Source organism: Rattus norvegicus, chromosome 2, assembly GCF_036323735.1.
Source record: "Rattus norvegicus strain BN/NHsdMcwi chromosome 2, GRCr8, whole genome shotgun sequence".
Lineage (NCBI taxonomy): Eukaryota > Metazoa > Chordata > Mammalia > Rodentia > Muridae > Rattus > Rattus norvegicus.
This window is the reverse complement of record NC_086020.1, coordinates 168432032-168458799: the sequence shown is the minus strand read 5'-3', so window position 1 is coordinate 168458799 and position 26768 is coordinate 168432032. Positions and strand designations below refer to the sequence as shown.

Genomic DNA, 26768 nt, shown 5'->3' with positions numbered 1-26768 from the left:
CCTTTGCATTTACAGGTCTGTGATGCCATAGTCTTATCAATTAGAGTGATGTATTTTCTTTCTGGTGTATCTTCATTTTATGTGTTTTTTTATTCAAATACATCACATGTTTTAACTGTATTCATCCCATTCCTAACTTTACCACTCCTCCTTTCAGCCTTTCTTCTTCAACATTCTGATTTTTATTCTCTGGTGATCAGTGGGAAAGCCTACTAGTAAAAGGAGAGAGAACAGTCAGTGCATGCTGACAGGAGCCTGATATAGCCGTCTCCTGAGAGACTCTCCTAAAGCATGACAAATACAGAGGCAGATGCTCGCAGCAAACCACTGAACTGGGTTCCCCAATGGAGGAATTAGAGAAAGGACTGAAGGAGCTGAAGGGGCTTGCAACCCCATAAGAACGATACCAATCAACCAGAGCTCCCAGACAAAATTAAAAATTATCAAAAGAAAAATTTAAAAAATATCAAAAGAAAAAAGGAGAGAGACCAAAGATGGCAGGACAAAACCATCTATAAAATTAATGTCATTTGCTTTCACTTTTTCCTTTTATTGAAAATAGACTCTTTTCTCATACAATATATTCTGATTACAGAGTTTCTCTTCCTTCTACTTTTCCCAGTTCCTTCCCAACTCCCTTCCCTTGAGATCCATTTCCTGTCTGCCTTTTATTACAAAAGATCAGGTTTCTAAAAGATAACCAAACATGGCAAAATAAAATATAATAAGATGAAGCAAAAACTGTCATATTGAAGTTTGACATGACAACCCAACAGGAGGTAAAGAGTCCTAAGAGCACGTAATAGAGCTAGAGACCCACTCATTCTTACAATCAGGAGTTCCATGAAAATATGGATCCAATAGCTATATTAAATCAGAGGACCTGGTGCAGACCCATGATGGTCCTATGCTTGCTGCTTCAGTCTCTGTGTGCTCGTATGAATCTTGCTGAATTGATTCAGAAGGCTTTGTTCTTCTGGTGCCTTCCATCCCATCTTCTGGCTCTTACAATCTTTCTGCCTCTTCTTGCCCAGGATTCCCTGAACTCTGCGGGAGAAGGGTTTGAGGAAGACCTTCCATTTAAACTCCCTTTCCCTGTAATGTCTGGCTGAGGTTCTCTTCCTCTATTCCCATCTGCTGCTGCCTCTCTGATGATGCCTGAATAAGACAATGACCTATGACTATTGCAGATTATCATTAGACATCATCCTATTGATTTTTTAAAAAGACTAGTCAGTTTGGTTTTACCTTAGGTATCTAGGCTAGCTCATCTCTGGTTCTTTGTTACCCAAGTAGTGTTTGGTATGGGTTCCTCGAGTGGACCTTAGGCCAAATCAGACATTGGTTGGTTACTTCAACAAGTTCTGTGCCACTATTGTCCTAGCATATTTTAGGCAGGACAGATTGTAGGTCAAAGGTTTTGTGGCTGGTTTGGTGTCCATGTTTCTTTTCAGAAGCCTTCAGAGTACTTTCCTGGACCAAAGAGACTAGAAGATATTAGTGAAGTCTTTATGTAGGCACCAGCTTGACTTTTCTATGTTCAGTGAATTGTGTATGTGTTGCCCTTGACAATGGGGCACTATTCTTGGTTGGTGGAAAGCAACTCTTTATCTTAGCCACAGCCTGTGTTGTTTGAGAATTTCCAGGGGAACACTTTGGCCAATAACTCATTTGAATGTAATCTAGTCCTCCAACTAGAAGCCTTGACTGGCCAAGAAATGACTAGCTGAGGCTCCACATCCCTATTACTAGGAATATTCATTAGGATCACCTTTGTAAGATTACAGAAACTTTCCAAGGAACTAGGTTGATACAATATCCCCTCAAATGCTCCCTAATTCAAACCTTGTCCCATTGCACTATCTCACTCAAGCCCATTCCCAAAGACCTGACCTCTCCCACATCTGTCCCCACCTGCCCCAAGTTTCCCAGTAAAATCTATTCTAATTCTTCCTTCCAGGGAGATTCGCATGTTCCTCCTAGAACCCTCCCTTTTCCAAACCTCTCTGGGTCTATGGATTGTAGCTTAGTTTTCATTTTCTAATACCCACTTATACATACTGTTTTTATCTTTTGAGTTTGGGTTACCCAGTTCAGGATGAGTTTTTTAATAGTTCCATCCATTTGCCAGTGCATTTTATAATGTCATTTTTAACAGCTGAGTAATATTCCCTGGTGCATTGTATTACATTTTCTTTATCTTTATTTTCTGCTGAGGGATATATGGGTCCAGTTTCAGGATATAAATCTGCAATGAACATAGTAGAGTGAGTGTCCTTGTGGTAGGATGGAGTGTCCTTTGTGTGTATGACCAGAAATTATATCTCTGGGTCTTGAGGTAGTTTACTTCCCAACTTTTTTGAGGATCTGCAATAATTATTTCCAAAGCAGCTATAAAAGTTTGTGCTCCTACCAGTAACTGAGGAGTATTCCTCTTGCTCCACATCCTCACCAACATGGTCTTAGCCATTCTGACAAGTGTAAGGTGGAATTTCTAATTTTGATGTGTATTTCCTTGATGAGTAAGGATGTTGAGTATTTCTTTAAGTGTTTTTCAGCAGTTTGATTTTTCCTTTATTGAGTATTCTCTGTTTAGGTCTGTACCCCATTTTAAATTGTTATTGTTAATTTTTGGTATCTAGTTTTCTGAGTTCTTTATATATTTTGGATATTAGTCTTCTATCAGATGTGGAGTTGGTAAAAAAAAATCTTTTCCCATTATTCAGGCTGCTGCTTTATCCAATTGACGGCATCCCTTGCCTTCCAGAAGTTTTTCAGTTTCATGAAGTCACATTTATTAATATTTAATCTTAATCTTAGTGCCTGCTCTACTGATGTTTTGTTCAGAAAGTTGGCTCCTGTGCCAAAGTTTTCAAAGCTATTTCCCACTTTTTCTTCTACCAGGTTCACTGTATCTGGTTGAATGTTGAGGTGTTTGTTCCCCTGACCTGGAGTTCTGAGGTTAAGCAGAGTTTGTCTCTGTAGTTATACCTCTGTGTCCAGGTGGGGTTCTTGCCTGGGCACAGTTGCAGACTCTTTGTTACGAAGTCACTTGATTGATAGGTATAGACTGTGTGGTTACCTGTCTGATCATAGGTGCTGAGTTTCTGGCCCTTGCACAGTCATTGATGCACACTGTCTGTATAATGTCACTTGACTGGCACATGCAAACTGACTCTGGTCACTCCCCAGGGCAGAAATGAGGATCCTATTTAAATGTTATTTTTATTTTAGTTTCATTTCTTTGGATTGGCGTCATCCTGTAAGAGCGGCAGCTTTGTGATGTGACAGTTCCTGTATTGGTCTTTATTTTATTTGTGCTTTACCTAGAGAGTTCAGGTCATGGGGTAGGCAGTGGTTGGTATAACTAGAAGTTCCATGCCCTTGATGCTCTCACATTTAAGCACTGGGCTATTGTTCCTTTCCTTATAGAGAGCTGACGAGCCGCACTCCAGTTTGGGGCTCCAATGAGATTTCTACTGGGTAAAATTCTGCACCATTCTGACTCAGTTTTATTTCCATTTCAGATAAATGTATTCAGAGTAGTCCCTGATTCTCCATGGTGGATCAGGCAATTAGGGAGGGATGTTTTCTCCTTGCAGCCACCTAGCTGTGGAAGCAGCGAGGGTCTTTGTAAAGCCACCTTTTGCCTTTCCTTTGATAAGGTGTTGATAGATTTTTCTGCCACTTAGGAGGTATAGAGACCTCAAGATCTTTGTCTGAGCACGTGCCCGCTCAGTGAAGGACCCGTGTTGGTGGTGCTTCTGAATCTCTTTGTTTCTTTTCCATTGGTCTTTCCTCTTTTCCGCTACCACAGATGCCATGGGATTTTTTACCCTTGTATTAGCCTCTTAGGTTCTTCTCTGTGACTTATCTAGTTCTGAGAGTCAGGTTGGAATTTTCTGAGGCTCTTCTGTGTTTTAAGGTGTTCTTCCAACCACCTGCATTTGAACTCCATCTACCTGCCCATTTCAGGTCAAGGTGCCTTAAGGATCTTGCTCTCCTCCTGTTCAAAGCTTACTGTCTTTCTTTAAAACTGAAACCATTCTATCTGTACCATTCAGCTCATAGGCCAGCTGCTCTCTTACTGTCTCTAGCTTGTTCCACAGATTCTATCAGTCGGTGTCTGGTATCACCTGCTACCTTCTGCTTCCGGATTAGTGCAATCTTTAAAAAGTCATTGGTGTAGCAACAGCATCACACAATTGCTCATTTTCCCTACAGATGGCTTGTGTGTTTTCAAGGTTCCTGATGCTTCGTAGGAATTTTCTCTGTCTTCAGCCAGTGTCTACTGATAAAATATGCTTTGAACTTAATGTGTTAATAAGCATCATGAATGTATCTTGAGTTATGTAGACATTTGAAAAGAGCTAAAGAAATAACATGGAGAGACACTTTTAAAACTGTTGTAATTATTCCTTAAAAGGTTGATTTTGCTTAAGTTAGCTCTACAGTTTTGGAAATTGGTAGAACATACAGCGTTTCCAGTATTACCAGTTGGTGTATGGAAATTTCAATATAGTGTGTAATAAATTTCTGAACTTTAACCCAAAATATTAGAAACAGCTTATTCTATAATTATGCAAAGTATGCTAAGTTAATTAAAGGTTAGCATTGCTATAATCCCTCCCAGATATCATCTTGAATGTTATTATGAAATATTGATATAGTATTCATAAAATTAATTAACAGTAAGCAAATTGGCAGACATATTCCACAAGGTAATTGGTTTAGTGTAAAGAATACTAATGAGTTTTTAATATTTTTATCTCTGCATGTATTTATACCAGCCTACTAATACAGGAAAATCTAGTACTAAAGGAAAGTACAGACTCCTTAATCTGTAAATGTAATAGGGAATTTCTGGGAGCCATGCACAGAAGATAGTGGTAGACTCCCTTTAAGTGCATGGTATTCTTTAATTGTTATTCTATTTATTTTCCATCCACACCCACTTCTAGTAATATAGGGGAAAATAATTGAAGTTAAAATGAATATGTCACACCATGGTGACTGTACCAAGGAAAGGAGAGAATCTGTGAGTGTGGGTGGCTCCCAGTTAACTCTCCATTTCCTAGTCTCCAGAAGAAAAGCAAATCAAATAAGACACTTTCCCAGGATTTCCCAGTAAAAGGAAGCCTTTTAAGTCTCTAATGATTAGATGTGTTTAATATTGTGTCTTCACTAAATATTTCTGTACAAGAAAATAACTATAAAATGATGCGACTGTACTTTATTAATTAACAAATACATCGCCAAGTAAGAAAGAGAAGACTCCATTGAACTGCAGCATTGTTTCATATTGACCCTTGTTAAGAATGGGTCATCTATAAGAATACAGTTAATAAATATTTAACTTTACCAGTTTAAATATATAACTACGTGATGGTGTCCCTTGGCAAAGCATCGCACTTAGAGAAGTGGATTAAAATCATCTTTGACTAAAAACTTTACAGTGTCAACGACTTGGGTAGATCTGGTCAGGGCCAGTTAACTGTTTGAAATAGAGTCCTAGTGAACGTTCAGTATGATCTCAAGTTGAATATTACCATGTGCTTATGTGAAGGACAATGATCAAAACTTCATGAGAAATTGACTTTGAATAAGGCGTATTACTCCTGAAGCGAAGTCATAGATGACTGTGGAGTAGATACGAAGGTTTGCCATATATTGTGTCTCCTGGAGGCTTGGAGTTGTCATAGTTGTTTTAGTAAATAATTACTTAACCTTCATTAGGATTGTGTATGTGTGTGTGTATACACGTGTGTATGTGAGTATGCACAAGTGTGCTTGTGTGTGTGTATGTGTGTGTACATGTGCTCACATTTGCAGCTGTGCTAATGCTGTGTACTTCCAGTCTTTGTATTCTGATGAAAAGACCCCTTTGTTCCATTTGGGTCCCAGTACATTTGAGTAACAATGTGTCTTCTCTGATCACTGCTGCTGCTACTGCAAAGTCAGGTGTTCAGTCACACAGATGTGCTCAGAGAATCCTTAACTGACGTGACTTGGAACCTCTATAATCTTTATACAATACTCAAGACAATTTATATGTTGAATTCTAAAATCATTTTTACTTTTATATGATATGTTAATTCCTAATGATGTGGAATATGGTGATATTTCAGCATGCTTGTGGAATATACAGTGGTCATTTATGTGAAATTGGCACACCTAGTCTGTCAGCATGCTGCAGTTTTTCCTGTATCCAGAGCAGTGGGCCGATGGAGAAGACTAGGCATCATGGTACTTTCTAGCTATGACTAAGGAAGTGCACAGTTACTCAGTGTCTTACCTTCTCTGAATACTGAACAGAACCTAAGTATAAAAACAAGATGATAACAAGATAAGAAGAGTAAATTTCCTGGTTTGTTTTTCCTCTTCTGGAATCTCTGCTTATCGCTGCTTCAAAATATGTAGACATATGCAAGGCATATATATATATATATATATATATATATATGAGAGTCATTGGTTTGTTTTTTTATTGAATATCTTATTTATTTACATTTCAAATGTTATCACCTTACCTGGTTTCCCCTCTGGAAACCCCCTACCCATCCACTCTCTCCCTGGTCCTATGGGGGTGCTCCCCCACCTACCCACCCACTCCTGACTCCCTGCCCTGGAGTGGTCTAAGGCAATGGTTTGTTTTTAATAAAAATTGACCTACTACTTCTTTGTATCTACTTACTTAGATTTAGGGTTTAATTTTATTATTTAATTAATTGTCCAGAAGGTTTTGAAGGGATGATATATGATCTTTGGGTTATTGACTATTAAGGTCCTGAGCTCCAATATAATGTATGCCTTGAATACTTTTTTATACAGTTTGTGTGTGGTGGACAAAGCGAAACCCATTAATGCTGCATTTCCGTGTGCTCTGATGATTCGCATTGTGCCAGAACTTGTCTTTCCTACCTCTTCCCCCTTCCCCTGTCTTTTTTGAAATGGGGTCTCACTCCATAGCACTGATTAGCCTAGAATTCATTATGTAAACCACTTCAATTTGCCTCCCAAGTTCTGGGATAACAGGTGCACACCAACATGTCTGGCCAGAGATCTATATTCAACTTGCAAACTTAAAATATTTTTGGCAATCACTGTTTTTTGAATTCATATACTTTTAGCAGAAAATGTCCCCAAATTGGTTCGCATAATTTTGTGGAATTAAGGTTTCTGAACATGAACTAAGAACTGACTAAACTATATTAAATGTAACATAATATTTTTAAATTTTTGCACCCATTTTGGTCTGTTTCACATAGTCCAAAACTCATTTCACCATATGCTTCAGGGTTTGTGTTAACTCCTGTGTTTGAATGGTTTTGAATAGATATTTTTCTTTAAACATCACAAGAATACATATCAGTCCCCTGAATCTGAGTTCTTTATATGTGTTCATTCATGTGTAAATGGATTTTTGAACAAAAATTGCATATTGACCATGTTTAGATCTGGGCATGGATAGACTTCAGTTTCCTTTTACTCTTCCTTAAACAATACTTTGTAACAACTTTTTCTGCAACAGTATTAGGTGTCACAACTAATGGTTTAAATATATATAGGATTGCATAGGCTATATGCAAATTCAAAGCCATTTTATATAGAGATTCTGACATTCACAAGGAGTTTTGAAACAATTTCTAGTAGGTATTAAAACACAATGGAGTGTGTAGAATAGTGTGTATGTGTGTTTGTGTGTGTGTGTGTGCATGCATGTGCACTCACTTAGGTTTGTCATCTTATTGTGTGCTTTCTTTTTTAATGAAAGGCAAATAGAAATGTTTTCCTTTTGTTTTCTATTAATTTTATCCTTCTTTGGGAACAGGAAGAGTGATTGGCATCTTTCGAAGTTTTCATGTTTAAATGATGCTATCAGTCAGCCATGTGGAATTATTTGTTTGATGCTCTAACAGTAAAATACTTTTATTTTAAAAAAAAAAGGTCTGTAAAAATGCACACATGTTATGCATATGTTTGTTTTACTTTTACACAATTAAAATATCAGTGGAATATGCTTTTCCCTCCCCTCAGGACTATAGAGTTAATATTTTCCTGAGGCAGAAGTGGAACGACCCCAGACTCAAGCTCCCTAGTGACTTCAGAGGCTCAGATGCACTGACAGTTGACCCCACCATGTATAAGTGCTTGTGGAAGCCCGACTTATTCTTCGCAAATGAAAAAAGTGCCAATTTTCATGATGTAACCCAAGAAAACATCCTGTTGTTTATTTTTCGGGATGGAGACGTCCTTGTGAGCATGAGGTACCCTGTTTTCTTTAGTTCTTGTGTATTTATATTTTCCTTTTAAAGTCAACAGATCACAGAAATGTCTACTCAGTGATTCCAACTTTTTTGTTCCTGCCTTCAGGTTGTCCATCACTCTTTCATGTCCTTTGGACTTAACTCTGTTTCCCATGGACACACAACGCTGCAAGATGCAACTTGAGAGCTGTATGTAAATGAGGCTATAAATGATTTGGGGGAGAAAATGTTTATATCTAGATAAAATGTTATATTATTGTGTTATATAACTGTAAAAACCATAATGCTTTTTTGACCACACTAACATCATAGCGAGTACAACAATCTTAGAGAGGAGAAAGATTTCTGTTGGAGTTGGCTTTTTGGCAAGTTGATGGTCTGTGTACTTCTTATTCTGAAGGCTAGACTTACTTGGATTGGCAATGTGGAAAACATATAAAAAATTATGGTTTCCTAAAAAATAATTCCTCTATTAATTGTCTCATAGTAAAAAATGGAAAACATTGTTGTTCTTATGGGGTTGCAAGCTCCTTCAACAATGTCAACCAACCAGAGCTTCCAGGGACTAAACCACTACCGAAAAACTATACATGGACTGACCCAGGGCTCCAACTGCATATGTAGCAGAGAATAGCCTTGTTGGGGCACCAGTGGAGGGGAAGCCCTTGGTCCTGCCAATGTTGGACCCCCATTGTAGGAGAATATGGGGGAACAGTAAGGGGGATGTATGAGGGAAATACCTGTATGGGGGAGGGGGAGAGGAGGGGATGGGAGCTTATGGACAGGAAACCAACCGGGAAGGGGAATAACATTTGAAATGTATGTAAAGAAATATATCTAATAAAAATTTTAAAAGAAATCAATTTTGAAAAAATGGAACTAAGAAAAAAAGGAAAACATCAAAATATATGTAAGCCCAACCAAGTGTGCATTTTCTCTGGACAAATAGAAAAAATATTTTATGTCCCTATGACTGTATTTTTTAGTTTATAAAAGACATACTAAATTCTATTACCTGAAATTTCTATAAAACATACTAATTTTATATGACAAACATTTTTTGGAAAATAATAAGACATAAACCTTGATAAATGAAGACTAATACCATAAAAACTCTTTAGTATAGATGCTTAAAGATTAGGCTAGTTTCATGAGTAATGACAACCTTGTAAAGTATTCTGTGTGTGTTAAATTACATGTTATTTAATGGTTTTCTTGGTTTTTAATGTGCTAAAATGAGTCCTATCTTTCAATAATATTTCTAACAATGCGATTATGTTTGTCTGTGCAATGTTTTACTATATATGTATATATATAATCAGAATATATGTTTACTGCAGATTTAATAAGTCCACACTCACTCACTGCACTCATTTAAACACTGTGTAGTATTTTAGAATCCAGTGATCCTTGCTACCCTTTGTTAGATCCTTCCAGGGTGTAGTTCTGAGTTGATGCTGCATATCCTAATTCTAGACCATGAACTCCTGGTTACTTTAAGGATGACCATCTGGACTGCAGTTTTACTGCAGGTAGACTGTCATGATGCAATTCCTTCCAGGAACCTGGAGTGATTTATTTAAAATCATACCTTTTTTAAAACCTTAGCTGCATAGCGCATGACTACAAATGGGAATATTTATATGACTATAGACAGAGAACTTCAATCTCATTGTCACTTTTTCTTACAGGTAGGGATATAGAAGACATTTTCTATACGTGATGACTTAGGATTGTATCTGATTTTGATGATCATTTAACTTAGTCTTTATGATGATGACAGGGTAGTCTTGTGCATGCCTATAGATTAGACTACTGTTAATTTTAAACTACAAATCCATAACATGATGTCATGCTTTCTTACCTTCTCTGTGTTTCATATGGATTATTAAAATAAAAGGAAAGCATTGATAAGCACATTTTAATCGAATGTGTTTATTTGCTTATTGTAGTTGGTTACACCACTGATGATTTGAGATTCATCTGGCAGTCAGGAGATCCTGTTCAGTTGGAAAAAATTGCTTTGCCTCAGTTTGATATTAAAAAGGAGGATATCGAATATGGCAACTGTACAAAATACTATAAAGGCACTGGTAAGTGATGGGTTAGAAAATAAAACTGACCAACCTGGTTTCAAAGTCTTGTTTTAACTTCAATTATATATTAAGGGAAAGAATTGAACAAAAATGATTAAAAATAAGACAAATGCAGGCAATTTATCCTCACAACCCTTTGTTAAATCCCTTTGCACAACATATTCACTGAAGATGTCTGAGCCTATAATCGTGAAATGGATGGATCTTTTTCTATGTAATTCTGTTGGTAAGAGGCTGCCAATATTTCATTATAATAACACAAATTTCCTCAAGTAATGGCTTTCTTAGTTGTTGCCAGGTTTTGACAAGATTGTCTTTGGAACTAAGCATTTAATATAGCACGGTATAATCTTTCTTTATTCATATGTTGTCTTGGTGAGCAGTTTTATTTAGATGGCAATGACACTTTCTTGTTAATTTGAAAATCATTGATGTCTGTGGTACAGGAGGAGCAATACGAGTGTGAGAAACTCGGACATTTGTGAGGATTCCTGGCACAGTGTTATTTATCTAGGTGGTGGAATATGAAAGGCAAAGCCAAGTAACCTTAGTCATCACATTGCAGTGAACTCTTGAAGAGCTTCTGTCACCGCTCTGCTCTCTTAATACGCAGTGCTCAGCCTCAGCTCCTCACTGTCAGCTCCTGTCACTGAGGGCTCCAGTAGCACTAAGACATTTAAAATTTTAAAGTTAAATAATACAGAAATTTGGAGGCTGCCTACAATTCTACACTGGATGACAAGTCATGAAAAAGTTATTCAGAAGTAGAAAGGAGTTAATTTTATGGTTTTGGAAACATTTATATTACGGAAGAATCTACTATTATGATGTCATCATCAAGGGAAATATTATTAAAATGAGGGAGGGAAGAGGTTTCATACTTACAGTCCTAATATAGGCAAGGTTAGGAAATTCTGTGGTAAACTTAAATTAAGCATCTGTTGTTGACTATCAAATAAATTGATTAGATTATATACTTTTATGGGGAGACTTAATAGTAAATTATAAGATAAAGTAGTAAGTAGTTATTGAATTTAAATGGTAAGAAGTGAAAAATTCTTATTTCTTAGAAGGGAATTAGAACATGTACTACAAAGAAATAATTTAGAGGACTTCTGGAGAGACCTGTGAGGGCTTTGAGGTATATTTTTTTTATTAATATGAATAAGACCTTATAATTCTAGTAGCTGCAGGGTGACAGTGACAGCAAGGTTGTGCCTAACGTACTTTGGACATTTACTATGTCTCATATTCCTTTCAGTATTTATGTAAATTATAAGTAAAATATGCAGTATTTAGATATTGGTGAAATTTCGTAATATCAGATAATTCAAAATATATGTGATATTAAACATGCAGATTTGTATAAAATTATGTAGATGTATACGTATATTGACGGTTTATAGACAGTATTGGCAAAACTAATTGGAAAAGGCAGTCTGAATTGGCATTTGCCTTACTGAAAGGATGTTGTTGCCTGACTCGCAGAGAGTGAAGGTGAAGAGTGTGGGAACACAAAATGAAAATACTTAAATTGGGTGCCTAAGTGAATAATGAAAGAAAATGACACGGGAAATGGAAAGTAAATTGAAGTTTCCCAACGCACATTTATATCAATTAGCTGCCCACCTGCCTCCCATAAATATAACGGACTAGAGAAAGATCAAAAAGACCAAGAAAATGTTTCTAATAAAAGTTTATGAAGCAAATCACTGTAATATCCAACATACATTTTACGACGAGGTGCATCGACAGCTCGTGAAGTCTCCCAGTGAGGACCTTTATGAAAGTACATGGTGGAGTCCTGCTTTAAAACACATGGGACATGGCATTTAGTCAGGCTACCTTGAAACATACTGAGGTGGAATGTACATTTTTATTTTAAATTATACCAATTTATAGTGACTATGTATTACTATACATAGTATGTGCATTAATATATTACGAATAAAATATATACTAAACTATATGTATAATATATAGTGACTGGAGAAGCTTCGTGTATATGTGTATTATATGTAAATATACACATATGTACGGTTGCCTATAGGTACAAATGTTTTGTTCATCATTTCATATGCAGTAGGTGAATGCATAAATGTTACAAAGTGATATGGTTACTGCATAAAGTGATATTATTATAAACAAGGTTCTTTGAGCTCCACACTTAGGGAGTGCTATGAGTCTCTTTAAACTCTCACTTGTAAGTACAAAATGGTTTCTGTTATTATGAAAGGTTATACTTTTGGAATATTGCACATGGTCACTGGTCAAGAGCATATGGTTTTGTTATCAGGGGAGGAAGTTTAAATGGGAACCAGTATAGACAAGGGCAATTTTATTAACGCTCCCTCCTCATCTTATAAGACCTGTGGACGATATACTATACTGCTTTGTTTTTAATGAAGTTAAAACCAGAAAGCTGTGCGTTTTGTTTCCGACGACACTGCCAGCATTTGCTCCCATTCCTACCCACTCACTGCTTCTGTTCCGTGTTATCACCTCTCTGATCTCCCTGAGACAGTGTTGGGTATAATTCATGATTATATATATATATATATATATATATATATATATATATATATATATATATATTTCATTCAGAGTAGCTGCCTCATGTAACTTAAGACGCTTGTAATTACGACTTCTGTATGGAAATCTTGTTGAACAGATATGGAGTTTATTTTAGTGTTTGAAACACAGTTGTTTTTCCCAGTCAGAATGACTATTATTTTTTAAGAATAGGGCAGTAGATCATAAGAATATTCTTTTTTCCATAATTAGTTCACTTATGCATGGTTTACATGGTTTAAAATAATTATGCACAGGCCCAACTGAAAACAACAGAAGTCTTTTAACCTTTGGTATTTATACATAATCTTACTTTTATTAAATGGGAAATGCCATTTTTATCTAAGTTAACTATTTGGGTGGGGGGTAGTGATGCATGCCTGTTATTTCAGAGCTCTGAGGTAGAAGGAATATAAGTTTGAAGTCAGACTGTCCTGTACGGAGCAACTAGTTTAAGAGAGAATTAAACCTTTTAAACAATAAACATTATATGTAAACTGCTGACCAAAAGGACCTAAATATTTGGAAAACAATCTCCAACTTGGGAATCTGTCTTCTTCTCAAGTGGAGTTTTGTCAAAATATTTCTGTCACTTGCCTTCTTTCTCTTCCCTCCTCCAGGATAACAAAACCCTCCACCAGACTGCCAATAGTTCTGAGTAGATTTTGTTGATGTTTTGGATGTTCTAGAACGATATTCTAGGGCAATTTCTGAACTAGTCTCAGCACGAGAGACAAAAAGATGTAGAAGTTTGAGAGCTGTGGAGTACAGGTGGGGAGAGGGTGGAGAGGAAAGTCCTGTCTTCCCACGTCACAGCCCTTGGGTGGTTTACTGAAAACCTCAATCCTTGCTCTCCCTACTGTCTAATGCTTACCTAAAGGCTTAAGAGTTAACTCTGACGGTGACCTCTCAGAGACTGTGGTGTCTCCTCCCCACCAGTGTCTTTCCTCTTAACATTAAACTGTTGCTTGGATTTGGGGTAGGGTCTCATAGGTTCATCCTCCATGCTAGCGCCTCTGACAAGGGAAAGGTAAAGGATTGCAGACTCTCACACAAACTTAGTGCCTACGGGTGACACTGAACAGCCTGCACTTTCTCCTTCTCAGTGTCACGTGAGTTATCCATTCAGGGAAAGGAGGATCCATCCTCTTTATAAAGTGTCACCAACTAAAGGAAAAATGTTTGCACTGTTTACTTTGTGAAACTGTCAGGGGTGGGAGTATCCTTTCTCCTGACGGCCTTCTAAGCTACGGTTCTATGTTGGTGGGATGCTCACAGCTGTCACTTATCTGACTCTGACAGGTTACTACACCTGTGTGGAGGTCATCTTCACCCTGAGGAGACAGGTTGGGTTCTACATGATGGGTGTGTATGCACCAACCCTGCTGATTGTGGTCCTCTCCTGGCTCTCTTTCTGGATCAACCCTGATGCCAGTGCTGCCAGAGTACCTCTGGGTAAGCCTCCCTGCTTCTCTTCCACCATGACTGTAGGGGTCTGGTCGAGCAGCCTATCCTGAAAATGTGAGACTCCAAAAGTCCAAGTGCGACAAGTATAAAATTGCACACTTTCACTTGCTGGGAGAGCATAATAAAAACACCATGTATAAAACTACCCTCAGGCTTTGTGTTGAACGGTGTACATGTGTATGAACTGTAAATGAATATTTTTTTGGACTTGAGTCCTGGCCTTAAGACTTCATACAGTATATGCAAATATTTTAAAGACTGAGAACTCTGAAATTGGAAAGGCTTCTGGTCAATGCATTTCTGAACAGGGATACTAAACTGTGCCCTTTTGTGATGTAGTCAATTTAAGCTTATTCCCAATATCTAACAAATAGATGAGACTCTGACTATGATTATTTTATTTGGCTTGAATAATTATAGGGGGTTAACTCCTAGTCTACATTTCCACCTGCTGGTCTGGCCACTCCCCAGCAGTGTTCCCCAGATACTTGCTGTTTCTCCTGACCGTGTGGTCATGGTGTATCTTGTTTCATAGCACCTTCTTCTTGCCCCCTGATTTCCTGCCTCAGACCCCCAAGCCTAGGAAACTAAACCCCATCTAACTCTCTCCTCCCCAGTTATAGGCTATCATCATCTTTATCCAACCAAAGTTTAAAATAAGGAGCAAGGTCACATAGTCTTACTTTGGTGTAGTGATGATTCTTTCATCCCCGAGGGCAACCTAAACTTGGGGGCCAGTATTTGGTATTGCAATACATAGCAAATGACCAAACCGCAACACATGCTCCATGCATCAACAGCTACTTTGAAGCAGAGAATTTAGAAATGATAGCTCCCTGCTGTTTGGAGGGGAGCTCCGTTCAATGTTGACACTAATCTATATTTTCTCAGTGTTTATGCGGTTGGTAATTTTTTTTTAATTTTTCCTCTTCTGAGAATTTTGCAGTGATTGGTTTATTCTATTTTTTAAGGAAGTACTAATTGATTAGATATAGCCATCTATCACTAAAATATAAAATCTTCACTAGTGCCAACGTTCAAAACAAATAATCGTGTTGGTGGAAATCATTCTAAGTAATATACGTCCCAGGCTCAGAGGATAAAATCATGTACTACTTACCTGACATCTCCTCAATATTGCCTGCATGTATGATAGTGTGTACCTCATAACCTGTGTGAATAGAAGACCATACTGGTCTAGATTTGCGTAGTTACACTCTGATGTTCACACAGTAACAAGGTCACTTGATGATATATTTGTCCAAGGCATAGATAGCTTCATCTTTAAATATCAAGTGTTACACTATGATTTATTATTTTAGAAAAAACCTACTAAGTTCCATTTAAGTGCTGTTTCTCTTTCCTTGTAACACTCATGTGCTACAACTTATTATTTTCAAGGCTGGTGACAAAGAAACACCATTTACTTACCATTTAAATGACACCATTTAGTCATTCAAATTTGTATTTGTTTAATGATCCTTAAGCAAATGCTTTGGCTGCAGAAGAAGCTCACTGGTAAGGAGCAGGCGTGCCATGCATGTACAAAGTCCTGGGTTCTATCCCCACTAACCCCTGCCTCCCCTTCCACTAAACAGTGCTGTGTGAGAAAATAAGCATGGACTCTCTCTGTGAGGAAAGTAAGTACAGGTCAAGATGTAAACATTAGGGCCGGCAAGAGGGACATAGGGAAAATGTGAAACATTTCCGTTGTGTGTGCTTTCTAAATCTCACCAGGACCTCGCCCAGATGAAACTCTGGTATACATGGCCTCCCATCAGACGATGGGTCACAACTTTTGGAATTTTTTCTCCTTCCAAAAAGGTTTTGTGCATACCTCACTGTGAATTGTTGAAGGGAATGAATGAGATACAGAGTTTTAGAAACATACACGTTTTAGTCATGTACATTATATAATGTATAATATAATATAATATATAGAGAGGGATATAACATGGACAGGCATGCATGCCTATCTCTCTCTCTCTCTCTCTCTCTCTCTCTCTCTGTGTGTGTGTGTGTGTGTGTGTGTGTGTGTGTGTGTGTGTTAAAACACAGCTTAAGGTTGTGGGTTCTAGAGAATGAGAACAGGGATAGTAAGTCTTGGTAAATGACTTTGTAGCAACGAAGCTATGTCATTTATACATTTTAAAGGTTAAGAAACCAAAGAAGCAATGAAAGTGGTTATTGTATTTAAATAAGCAATATGATCAAAATCAATCAAGGAACCTTAAAGTCAAAGTCTTTATTTTTGTTATTCTGTGGGTGGCATTCGTGTGTTTGTGCAATTGTCATCTGAGCTTAGATGTTCACATTCAGAAACCACAGTAGACATTGGGTATGCTCTTTGATCACTTTCCACCTCATTTTTTCTTAAGACACTAAATGTGGAGCTCATGGACTGACTAAACTGCTTGTCTCTATCTCTCAGTTCAGTGCCATATAACAGGCATGTGCTACCATATCTGCATAGGAGTCAGGGATCTAAACGCATGTCCTCATGCTCACATAGCAGGCACTATACACACTAAGTCTGTAGATTAATAATTTAAAAAATATATTTCATACTAGAAGTTATGTGTATGTAATATATATTATGTGTATATGAAATTTATACTATATATGTGCATTACATATATGTGTATATGTATCATATGGCTAACAAGGTACTTTGTGATATTTAAATTTATTCAACACATTTCTTTTTAGGGACTATTTGCTGGGAAGTAATCAAGAAATAAGAATGCAATCATGAAAATGAATAGCAATTGTTAGTAAGATGGATTAAAAACATCATATTTCTAATGCATCTATATTTCCTTGCAAAGCAGCAGATGCCAAATAAGTATGATATATACCATATGAGATTGTGATATGAGGCAGAACAACATTGCTTGTCAGAAAAGCCTTAACAAGAAAGCATCGTAACTAAAGAGAGGAAGTGAAGACAGTAATTCATGTCATTTGCTGGGAGAGAGGAAAGGAAGAGCTTGAGTCTGATCATTTGTAATAGTGAGGGCTGGACCTCTGGAAACCTTTTTATCAGACTCCAATTTTGATTAGCTTTGATTTTGATCCTTGCCTAGTTTATTGTGGACTGACTGATAAAGGAAAGGTAGACTCAGGAGAGCAGTTAGGAGATGGCCCATGGGTCCAACTGATAGTTGTTTATGGCAATGATTGATAGTACCTCAGACTTTCATGTTAATATTCCACCAACGGTTAAAAACCATTGAGACTGATGTTGATTTCCAAATGTATGACTCACGAATGTTATGCCTGAAGTAGGAAGTTAGATGCTGATCAAGTCATTATTCCAAAATGTGATGAAGATCTAGCAGAAACAAACAAACATATAACCAATAGGAGACAGGGAACTTGCTGTCCAGGAAGCTGGGGGTCCTTATATTGACTGACAGCATCTCTCTATCTCTCTGTGGACATCACTGAACACTGTGTTAGTCATAGTGTGCACCGTGTGCCAGAAAGCCATGTTTCACCACCACCTCCTGATGACAGGAAGGGAGGTTGGAAGAGAGGAAGGAAGAGAAGGCAGAGTGACTAGAGAGAGAAAGACACTTGTAATTGCCCCAATTCCTCTCTGGAGTTTTATGGTTGCTTAAATTGTCTTATGTTACATAAACCTAAGTACTGAGTGATGGTTACACATGCTTGTATGTAATGCTGGTCTCCATCTAAAGTTAGTACTTCCTGTAGCAGGATTGTATTCCTTTTTAAAAGGCTGAGATTTTCTTTCTGAAATGAGTAGGAATGTGCCATACTATATCTTCTCTGCTGGGTATTATATAGTAAACAAAGCAAAACAACCAACAAAAAAAATTCTCAAAAATGTCTATACTCTATTCTTGTTTGTGGGTGAAAACTCCTTCTACAAGTAAAAATCTCTCTCTTAAAAAAAAAAAAAAGCAAGAAGGGGTTGGGGATTTAGCTCAGTGGTAGAGCGCTTGCCTAGGAAGCGCAAGGCCCTGGGTTCGGTCCCCAGCTCCGAAAAAAAAGAACCAAAAAAAAAAAAAAAAGCAAGAAATCAAAAAACAAATGAATCACAGAAGTCTTTGGTTCTTTCAGAGTCACTCACAAGGTTCCTGACCCGATTAATTCTCAAATAAAATCCATCTTGTGCTTCCAAACTTTGGTTTAAAACTATTTATCTTTTAGGTGATGCATAGTTAAAAATATTTCCCGACCACAGTTACTACTTCCTGTAGTACAATACATTTCTTCCCGTCTTTGAGCCTTAAAGACCCCTAAGGATTGTTTGCAGTCTATTGAAAGTCATCAGAGCTCAATAGTGGGGGAGCAGTGGCTGTAAAGCGTTTCCCAGGAATAAACCCAGCTGATTCTCCTGTTGCTAGGCATCTTCTCCGTGCTCAGTTTGGCCTCAGAGTGCACCACCCTCGCAGCGGAGCTTCCCAAAGTGTCCTACGTGAAGGCACTGGATGTGTGGCTCATTGCCTGCCTGCTCTTCGGGTTTGCCTCCCTCGTGGAGTATGCTGTTGTCCAGGTGATGTTGAACAATCCCAAAAGGGTTGAAGCTGAGAAAGCCCGAATCGCCAAGGCTGAGCAAGCAGATGGGAAAGGTGGAAACGCAGCTAAGAAGAACACTGTGAACGGCACGGGGACCCCTGTTCATATCAGCACTTTGCAGGTAAGAGTGGAAGGAACTATGGAAGTGGCTCGCCCATTCTCTTCAGTGCCGGGAAAGAGACACTGTGTGAATGAAATGGTGGGGTTAGCATTTACTTTCAATCGATGAAACAGAACTGAGTCCAGCAGAGATTTTGAGAAGTCTTCTCTGAAAACATAAAACATGTCAAGAGCTTCTAGGAAAATCTAATAACTTAAAAATCTTGAAAACTCTCAAGTGAGTTTAAAATCATGACTTCACTTGCTCAACATTGAATGGAGAGATATTTCAAGAGTTTATATCTCACTATATAAACATAGGTAAGAAGGCAAGGGACTTAATGTGTTTGCACAGGCCTTCAGCTCTGAAGGTAGGAGAGCCAGGCTGTTGGTCAATCACTTTCTCGTTCCTCCTATGTTAAGGAGCTTCCCATGGTTTGTCAGCAAATCACTTACCAACTGGATGGCTGGCCCACAGACACTCTCAACACACAGTTAAGGATTTTTCTAGCCTATTCTTCTCAGATAGAGAAGGCCTGAATAGCCTTTCTGCCCTTAGCCTGCCTTGTCATGTATCATTGGCTTAAAAATGGATTCAAGTAATTGGTCCCAGAACAACCTGCTACTTAGCAGATTAAAGTTACCTGTGCACTTACTCTTGCTTGATGTTCACTGTTTGGGAAGAAAAGTCAGCCAGAAGGCTATTACCATGGAGCTAATAGCTGTACACTCTCCAGGAGACCAATATACAGCCATGAATACTGAGCCTACTCTGACCATGTCCTGGTCCCACAGTGTTGCCCTCCTACAAGGAATTCTAGAAAATACGCTATAGAGAATTTTTAGACAAAAGAGCACACTAATTCTTCCTATATTGCTTATCCTGTGGTTCCCTGTGTGTGTGTGTGTGTGTGTGTGTGTGTGTGTGTGTATGTGTGTTTACTGTATTCTTCCTTATACCCTAGTGTTCCAAAGTTACGTTTTACTTTTTAACACAATTCTTTTATTCACTATTTTGTGTGGTATGCATGTAAATTGTCTTCTGCCGTCTGAGACAGCGAGAAAAATCAATCAGGAAGCAGAGGAAAGAATTAGTGAACTGTAAAATCTACAGAAGACACTACCCAATCTGAGCAACAGACTGAAAATTTCTTGAAATTTTAGCGGAGGTCCAGAAAAGCATAGACATCTAGCAGTGCACCCCACACTATGTTACTGCAGTCCTTAAAAGAGGAATGCATATTTGTACATATAGTTCTTATCACCGGACTTTTATAAATTATATCTAAAAAAGAATAAAAAATCATGATCCTGCTATCTATGATTCTGAGTGAATATTGAAGAAGAAATGGTGAACTCTCTTCTTTTTTTTTTTTTCCGGAGCTGGGGACCGAACCCAGGGCCTTGCGCTTGCTAGGCAAGCGCTCTACCACTGAGCTAAATCCCCAATCCCTTGGTGAACTCTCTTCTATCATCTCTTTGGTTATAGGACTGTACAATGACAGTTAATTTCATTTACTGACTCACATGTATGATGACACTTCCTTCTTTCTCTATGGCTTTCCATGGGAAATAAACATTCTGGTTCTTTTTCTTATATGTAATGAAACTAATCTCTAGATTTCAATGAGATTGCCTCCTTTACCCTCAGAAGGTCATATCTGCCTTAAACTTCACCCTTCACCTGGTTCTTTCCTCTGCTCTTGCCTTTTCCTGCTGATTCAGCCATGATTTTTATAACTTGCCACTAACTTTTCAGATTCATACATATTTTCTCATCTCAATTCCTGTTTCTTACTGAGATAGTCTAGCCTTTCATTTTTACAAGTATATTGGTTAGAGATACTTGTTCCCAATTTTTAAAGTTTTGATATCTTGGATTTGACATTTATTTTTCATTTCGTTTGAGATGTACCCTAGAATGGCTGCCAAATCCTAGACATTTTATATTATGAGACTCTGAGTCATATTTAAAACTCTGTTTTAGTGGCTTTAAATGTCTTATCAGGGGCATGGACAGTATTGATGCATTGCTACCCCCAGGGGAAGTAGAAGTCTAAGTTCCAAATCACTAAGGTAGGCCCACTTTCTCCTGCTGAGTAGAGAGGGAGGGCTCGATCTCTACGTGGTCTGTATAGACACAGCACATGTTACTGCTTGACTTCCATTCTTCATAGTCCCCTTAGGTGTCACCCCAGTGTGGTAGAGGACCATCTGTCATTTACCTAGCCTCACACCATTTCTGTGTGGAATGTGGGACTTATTATGGCCTTCAAAAACAACAGCTACAGTCCTCCCACAGCGTTCGTTGGTGTGTGTAGGAAAGATTATTTGTGTGTGTATCTGTGACATTTGGGTGGAATAGAAGATAAATCATAGGCTCAGCAGTTTATGAATTGTTAGGTTGTTCCTACTTTTCCTTTGTTTAGACAGAGCAGGATCCTTGTGAACTTTTCATCTGGCCCTGTTAGTACATCTACAGCTCCCAGTCAGAAATGTGTAAGGGAAATGACAATGAGAGAATTTGTCACTGTGTGAGTTCAGGGGTTTAGACGTCCAGGGTCTCACCCATGCCCTGCACCTCTGCTGTGGTCCTTTTGATAGTCTTCCTTCTCCTCCTCTCTCCTGTTCTTCCTGTCCTTCTTCCTTCTTCCTCCCACATTAGCATTTCTTTTCCAGTCCACTATTCATTATTCTGCCTCCTGATGCTTGCTTCTCTTAAAGTCTTTTCAATATAAAAGGTAGGGTTTCCCCGGAACTCAGTGAGAGAAAGGAGGACTAAGTCTGCTCTCTCCTCCCAGAAACACAAGTTATTCAGACCCACGGACTCTACTTTTTCTGCACCTCACCCCACTAACGATTAAAGCTGTTCACCGATGCACTATGTGGCTTCCAGAGTTAGCCTCCTGAGACCTATGATTGCAGGCTTAGGACACCACATCTGTTTCCTAACACTTTCCTAACTTTTATCATGCACCAGCCAAACTATTTTCAGAGAAATTGTAGTTCCCTTCTCCAGGGTTTGACTGTAGTTTCTTTTGCCACCAAGACCTCATGCTGGCATTGAGCAGAGCTGAGATACTGTAGGGTATGCTTCTAGACTTGAAAATTCTGTAAGGGAGAGTAGCGTTCTCCTTTGCTCCCACAGCACATATGTATTTCTTATTATCTGAAATTCAAACAGGAGCCTTGAGGACGCCTCCAGGTGGGGAGATGTTCATGGTTTTCTAACTGCAGTACCCTGCCATTCTGTTGTTATCTCAGTGTTGAGCCCTTGCCATTGTCACCCCTCTTTGACCCTCCTGACATGCTATTATCATGCCTTTATCAGTAACATGAGACCCTAAATAAGTTGCTACTAATATACCCACTAAGTTTACAATAATTTATAACTGGGTAAGTTCACAGAGTTGGTTCATGTTTGAAATAAAATAAAATTAGAAATTGTTTTTAAATTTCACAGTTCCAGGATGAAATGGATATATAATTACAGCTTTAGATTCATAATCCACTTGTTTCCATGTGTTTTGCTTTTGAAAACACAAGAAATTCTCAAGTAATTGCAATCAGAAAGTAGGTCACTAATTTTTGATCTAAGTAACAACAGAAGCATAGTAAGATTTGAGTTGTAGGAAACCTAAAGGGCAGTTTACAAGATAACAGTGTGACTGCTAAGGAAAAGTATGACCAAAAGCAGAAAAATATGACCCAGATTTTGCTAGAAGAGCTTTTAGGAAATACACCTGCGTTTGTCATGCATACTTATTTTTCAACCATGTATTTGGCTATGGGTTCCCTTCTGTAAAAACAAAAAGATGGTTCTGGCTTAGCCATCTTTCAATATTTTGGTAGCTGATGTATTTTCCTGTTCGTTTATAAAAACAGCTTCAAACTTTTTGCTGTCACCATCAACCTTTCCCTAACTCTCCTCACTTGTCGTACACAATGAGTTCATGAATAAAAGACAAAACAGCCCCATGCTCACAATCTTCAGTAATTTAATGAACAAAAGCTAATGTCTGACCATGGGAGTTGTTTCTTTACGACAAAGTTATGTTTAAAACTTAGCATTGGTTTGGATTCCGTTAAAATCTGTCCAAATTGTTTCCTCTGGACATTTTCTAACATCTAGAGAAGACATCTTATCTTTAATTCTAGAAGTTCTATACAAAATCATTTGCTTTTACATGAACCACACATAAAATTTTAGAGGTTAAATTAGGAAATATTACAGTTTTATTGGCTTGTTGGTGTTGTTCGTGTTGCTTCTGGCAGCCGCATTTCTGTTAGCAGCACTTGGCAGGGGCGACAGTGTACACTCAGAGTAAATGAGATGTGTGCAATAATGGAAAACTGATGAATTTAGGATTCGAGCAGACAAATTAGGAATGTGTTGAGTAGGATTGCTATCTTACTCCTGTGGTTATGGCTACTTGCGGAATTATAACTGCTGAAGAAGACAGTTTATTGTAAAATCTTTTCTCCTGCCCTATTTCCATTTGAGTTAATAATGAGTTCAAAATAACAAAGAACATTTGTGCAAAATCTCTGATGAATGGAACAAAAAGAGATCCACCAACTAGTAAGTGAGTCATGACTTCTTAAAGGAGGTCTGAGGATCCTTTGTGGGCTGGAAACCAATCTCACTCCTTCAGCTGTGTCGTCACGCATGCCTTTCCTAGCACACACATGACACATGTGTACCATGCCACTTGTTCTGAACATGGGAGACCAGCACAATGTCACCAAGAGTTTCCAGTGAATTGAGAGTGAGAAAGAGACAGCTTCTGGGAATTCTTCATAATGTGCTCATTATGATATTGAAGTCGTGCTCTCCTTACTGTTGTGAGTAGATATTTAAATAATATGGATTTTTAATAGGTGTGATTCAGATGCTAATAGTCTTATTGCAGGACAAATGGCTCTGTTGTTAATCAGCAGTTCTGTATGGAAGCAGGAAAGGAAAAATGAGGGCTCTGAATTCACACTTAGAGTAACAGTTTCTCTGGTTCAGGGGCAGATTTTTATTATTTTAGTATTTAAACTGAGAAAAGTCTTACGATCTAAATAGTAACATAAATTAATATTGTTTCACGCTTTATTTCTTAATACAAATTAATTAATAAAAAAGAAGCCCATTCAACAGTATGAACTTTGGGGTTAATTGGACACAGTGTCGGAGCTTTCTTAAATGTCCAGTTGATCCGTTGGTTGTTCGGTTGACTTTTATTCCTGCTAATGTATACACTCAATTTTAAAGAGATGTGGTATCTATAACACTAAATTAAATTCTGTTACACCGTCTTTCATTTTTGTGCTCAGGTTGGTGAGACCAGATGCAAAAAAGTTTGTACTTCCAAGTCTGATCTGAGATCCAATGACTTCAGCATTGTTGGCAGCTTACCAAGAGATTTTGAATTATCCAATTATGACTGCTATGGGAAACCCATTGAAGTCAACAATGGACTTGGGAAACCACAGGCAAAGAACAAGAAGCCTCCGCCTGCCAAGCCTGTCATCCCCACGGCAGCCAAGCGCATTGACCTCTATGCAAGAGCATTATTTCCCTTCTGCTTCTTGTTCTTCAACGTTATATATTGGTCTATATATTTATGATAAACCATTTCCGTTTGTATGAAGTACAACACCATTTCATTGTGACCAATGCAATTCATAATTGCTGATCTGTGAAAACTTTGCATTTTCATAGCAATATATTGCATTTTGGATGCCACTTGATTATAATGAAATGCAGCACCTTACTTTGAATGGCAGCATGACCCTGTAACGTCTGTGCTCCAACCATGAGATAGATAGATAGATAGATAGATAGATAGATAGATAGATAGATAGATAGATAGATGTACATTAAGCATAGTACTTTAGGAATCAATGACAAATACACATACTGCATAATCTTCATAATGTGCTCTTCGGCTACTGTAACTCTGTAACTACAAATACTTCCAGTAATCCAGATGGAAACATGATGTGCACGCTGACCCCTGTCATGTTCACTATTCTATGTATGCAGTATCTTACATCCCCTTCCTTGTAAGAAAGAAAGCCATCTTATTAAATAATTTTCAATAGTATTATTACAGATTAAGCAAGACTATATGGCATAGTGTTTAAAGTTTTTAAGAGAGATAGATCAGTAATAGTTATGCAGGTTCCTTAAGAAATAAAATCAAAATTATACATTTATACAGCAAGCTTATTTTTAAGTGTGCTTGTGCTGTCAAAATGCCAGATAATAGAACAGTAAGCATTTTTGAGGAAAAGAGAAACCTGGGCTAGTATAAATGCATAGTGAGTTCTGGCTTCTGGCAAAATACAAACAAATAAAGGATAGATGTATTAGTTAAATATTTTGGATAAAGTAAATTCTTTAATCAACCTTAAAAATCAAAGTCTATTTTCATGCCTTTCATTTGTTGATATGGAGAGCATTAAGCATAAGCCTTAAAAAGAGTTGCACACATTTCAAATCTAAGTGGTGTGGTGACATGTGATTCCAGATCACTGTTAGACTCCAGGAATCATCAGCGTGAACTTGAACTGGAAAAATCATCATCATTGGAGGTCTTAGCTTGTTTATTTTATTAAAATGTTTCTATATTTCAAGTAATATTCGAACTGTTTTTGAAATTTTTTATTTATTTGAATGTATTTGAATATGTTATAAACCAATGATTTAGTTAATAATATTTTTTTTAATTTAAACTTGAGACTTCTTTTCCCTTCTTGCTGAAAGTCTAGATATTGGGGCTAACTTTATCTTGATTCTACCTGAAAAGAACCCCTAAGCCTCATCTTATAAAGCCCCATTTTCTAAAAGAGTCATAATGAAACTGTTTATTTCTGTCTTAGCTAAAATCGGAGGTATTAGTAATAATGTAATGTAAACATAGACCATAAAACCGTTTTACATTATTTGGAGTGCTTTTGTTCTTGTTGATAGTTTGTACAGCCAACTAATACGATGCATTAAAAGTATTATTTGTGCAACTGCCGTATGCTATTCACTGCTATCTGATTTATTGAAGATTTTTTTAACTTTGGAACATCCCCAGTGGTTGTGATCTTCTTTAAATGGTATATAGAATAATCCTCTGTAGTCTTTCAGCACCATCCAGTTACAAAAGCATGACAATCTAAATCATTTTAAAATGCCACAAGTAAAATCGGAGATTGCACTTCTCTCCCAAGACCTGGGGAAGTATTAGCTTGATGGGCCGGCAGTGGGAGAAATGTCTTGAACATGTATCATTTAAAGAATCTCTTTGTGGTGACGTTTCCTTACGTTTGTTTTTATAACTTTTCTTTCATGTTAGGGCCTTTGATCTAGGGTTTTAAGTGTCTTATAGTGAAAGCATTGGTGTGATATAGAAATGTATTGTGAAAACAGTGGGGATGGGTTTTTGTCATATGATACAATATAATATCAGACAATATCCTTGGCCTACAGCCTCTCGCCACTACTTATTTTGAGCTAAATATGTAGATGATGTAGATGTGTTTTGACCCAGACACATCTGTTTAGGGTAGCACATGCGTTGCTATCCTTGCCGTTATTTTTTCTTTTTCTCTTTTTAAGCTTCCCAGGGTTCATTGTGCCGAGATTCTAACCCAGATCTGTTTTTAGGTATCTCTAACCTCAGTTTGACTCACCCTGCCCCCCAGTTTGACTTTTGACTATAAAAAGTAATTTAACATAAAA

The 26768-nt window shown here is 37.7% G+C and overlaps 1 protein-coding gene across 3 annotated transcripts in view; it reads left to right on the top strand.

The window, feature by feature from the left end:
* The window catches only part of Glrb (glycine receptor, beta), a 72879-nt gene extending 46815 nt beyond the window's left edge, over positions 1 to 26064 (top strand). For 2 of the 3 annotated variants that reach the window (XM_063281359.1, XM_063281360.1), the window contains 6 exons: positions 8038 to 8267; positions 8374 to 8456; positions 10220 to 10360; positions 14237 to 14389; positions 18775 to 19067; positions 24368 to 26060. In XM_063281359.1, the coding sequence (XP_063137429.1) occupies positions 8038 to 8267; positions 8374 to 8456; positions 10220 to 10360; positions 14237 to 14389; positions 18775 to 19067; positions 24368 to 24661 (1194 nt within the window). In that variant the 3' untranslated portion in view covers positions 24662 to 26060. Of the gene's footprint in view, positions 1 to 8037; positions 8268 to 8373; positions 8457 to 10219; positions 10361 to 14236; positions 14390 to 18774; positions 19068 to 24367 lie in introns of all 3 variants that reach the window. The other variant, NM_053296.2, reaches the window with a different exon arrangement.
* The last annotated feature ends 704 nt before the right edge of the window (positions 26065 to 26768 follow it).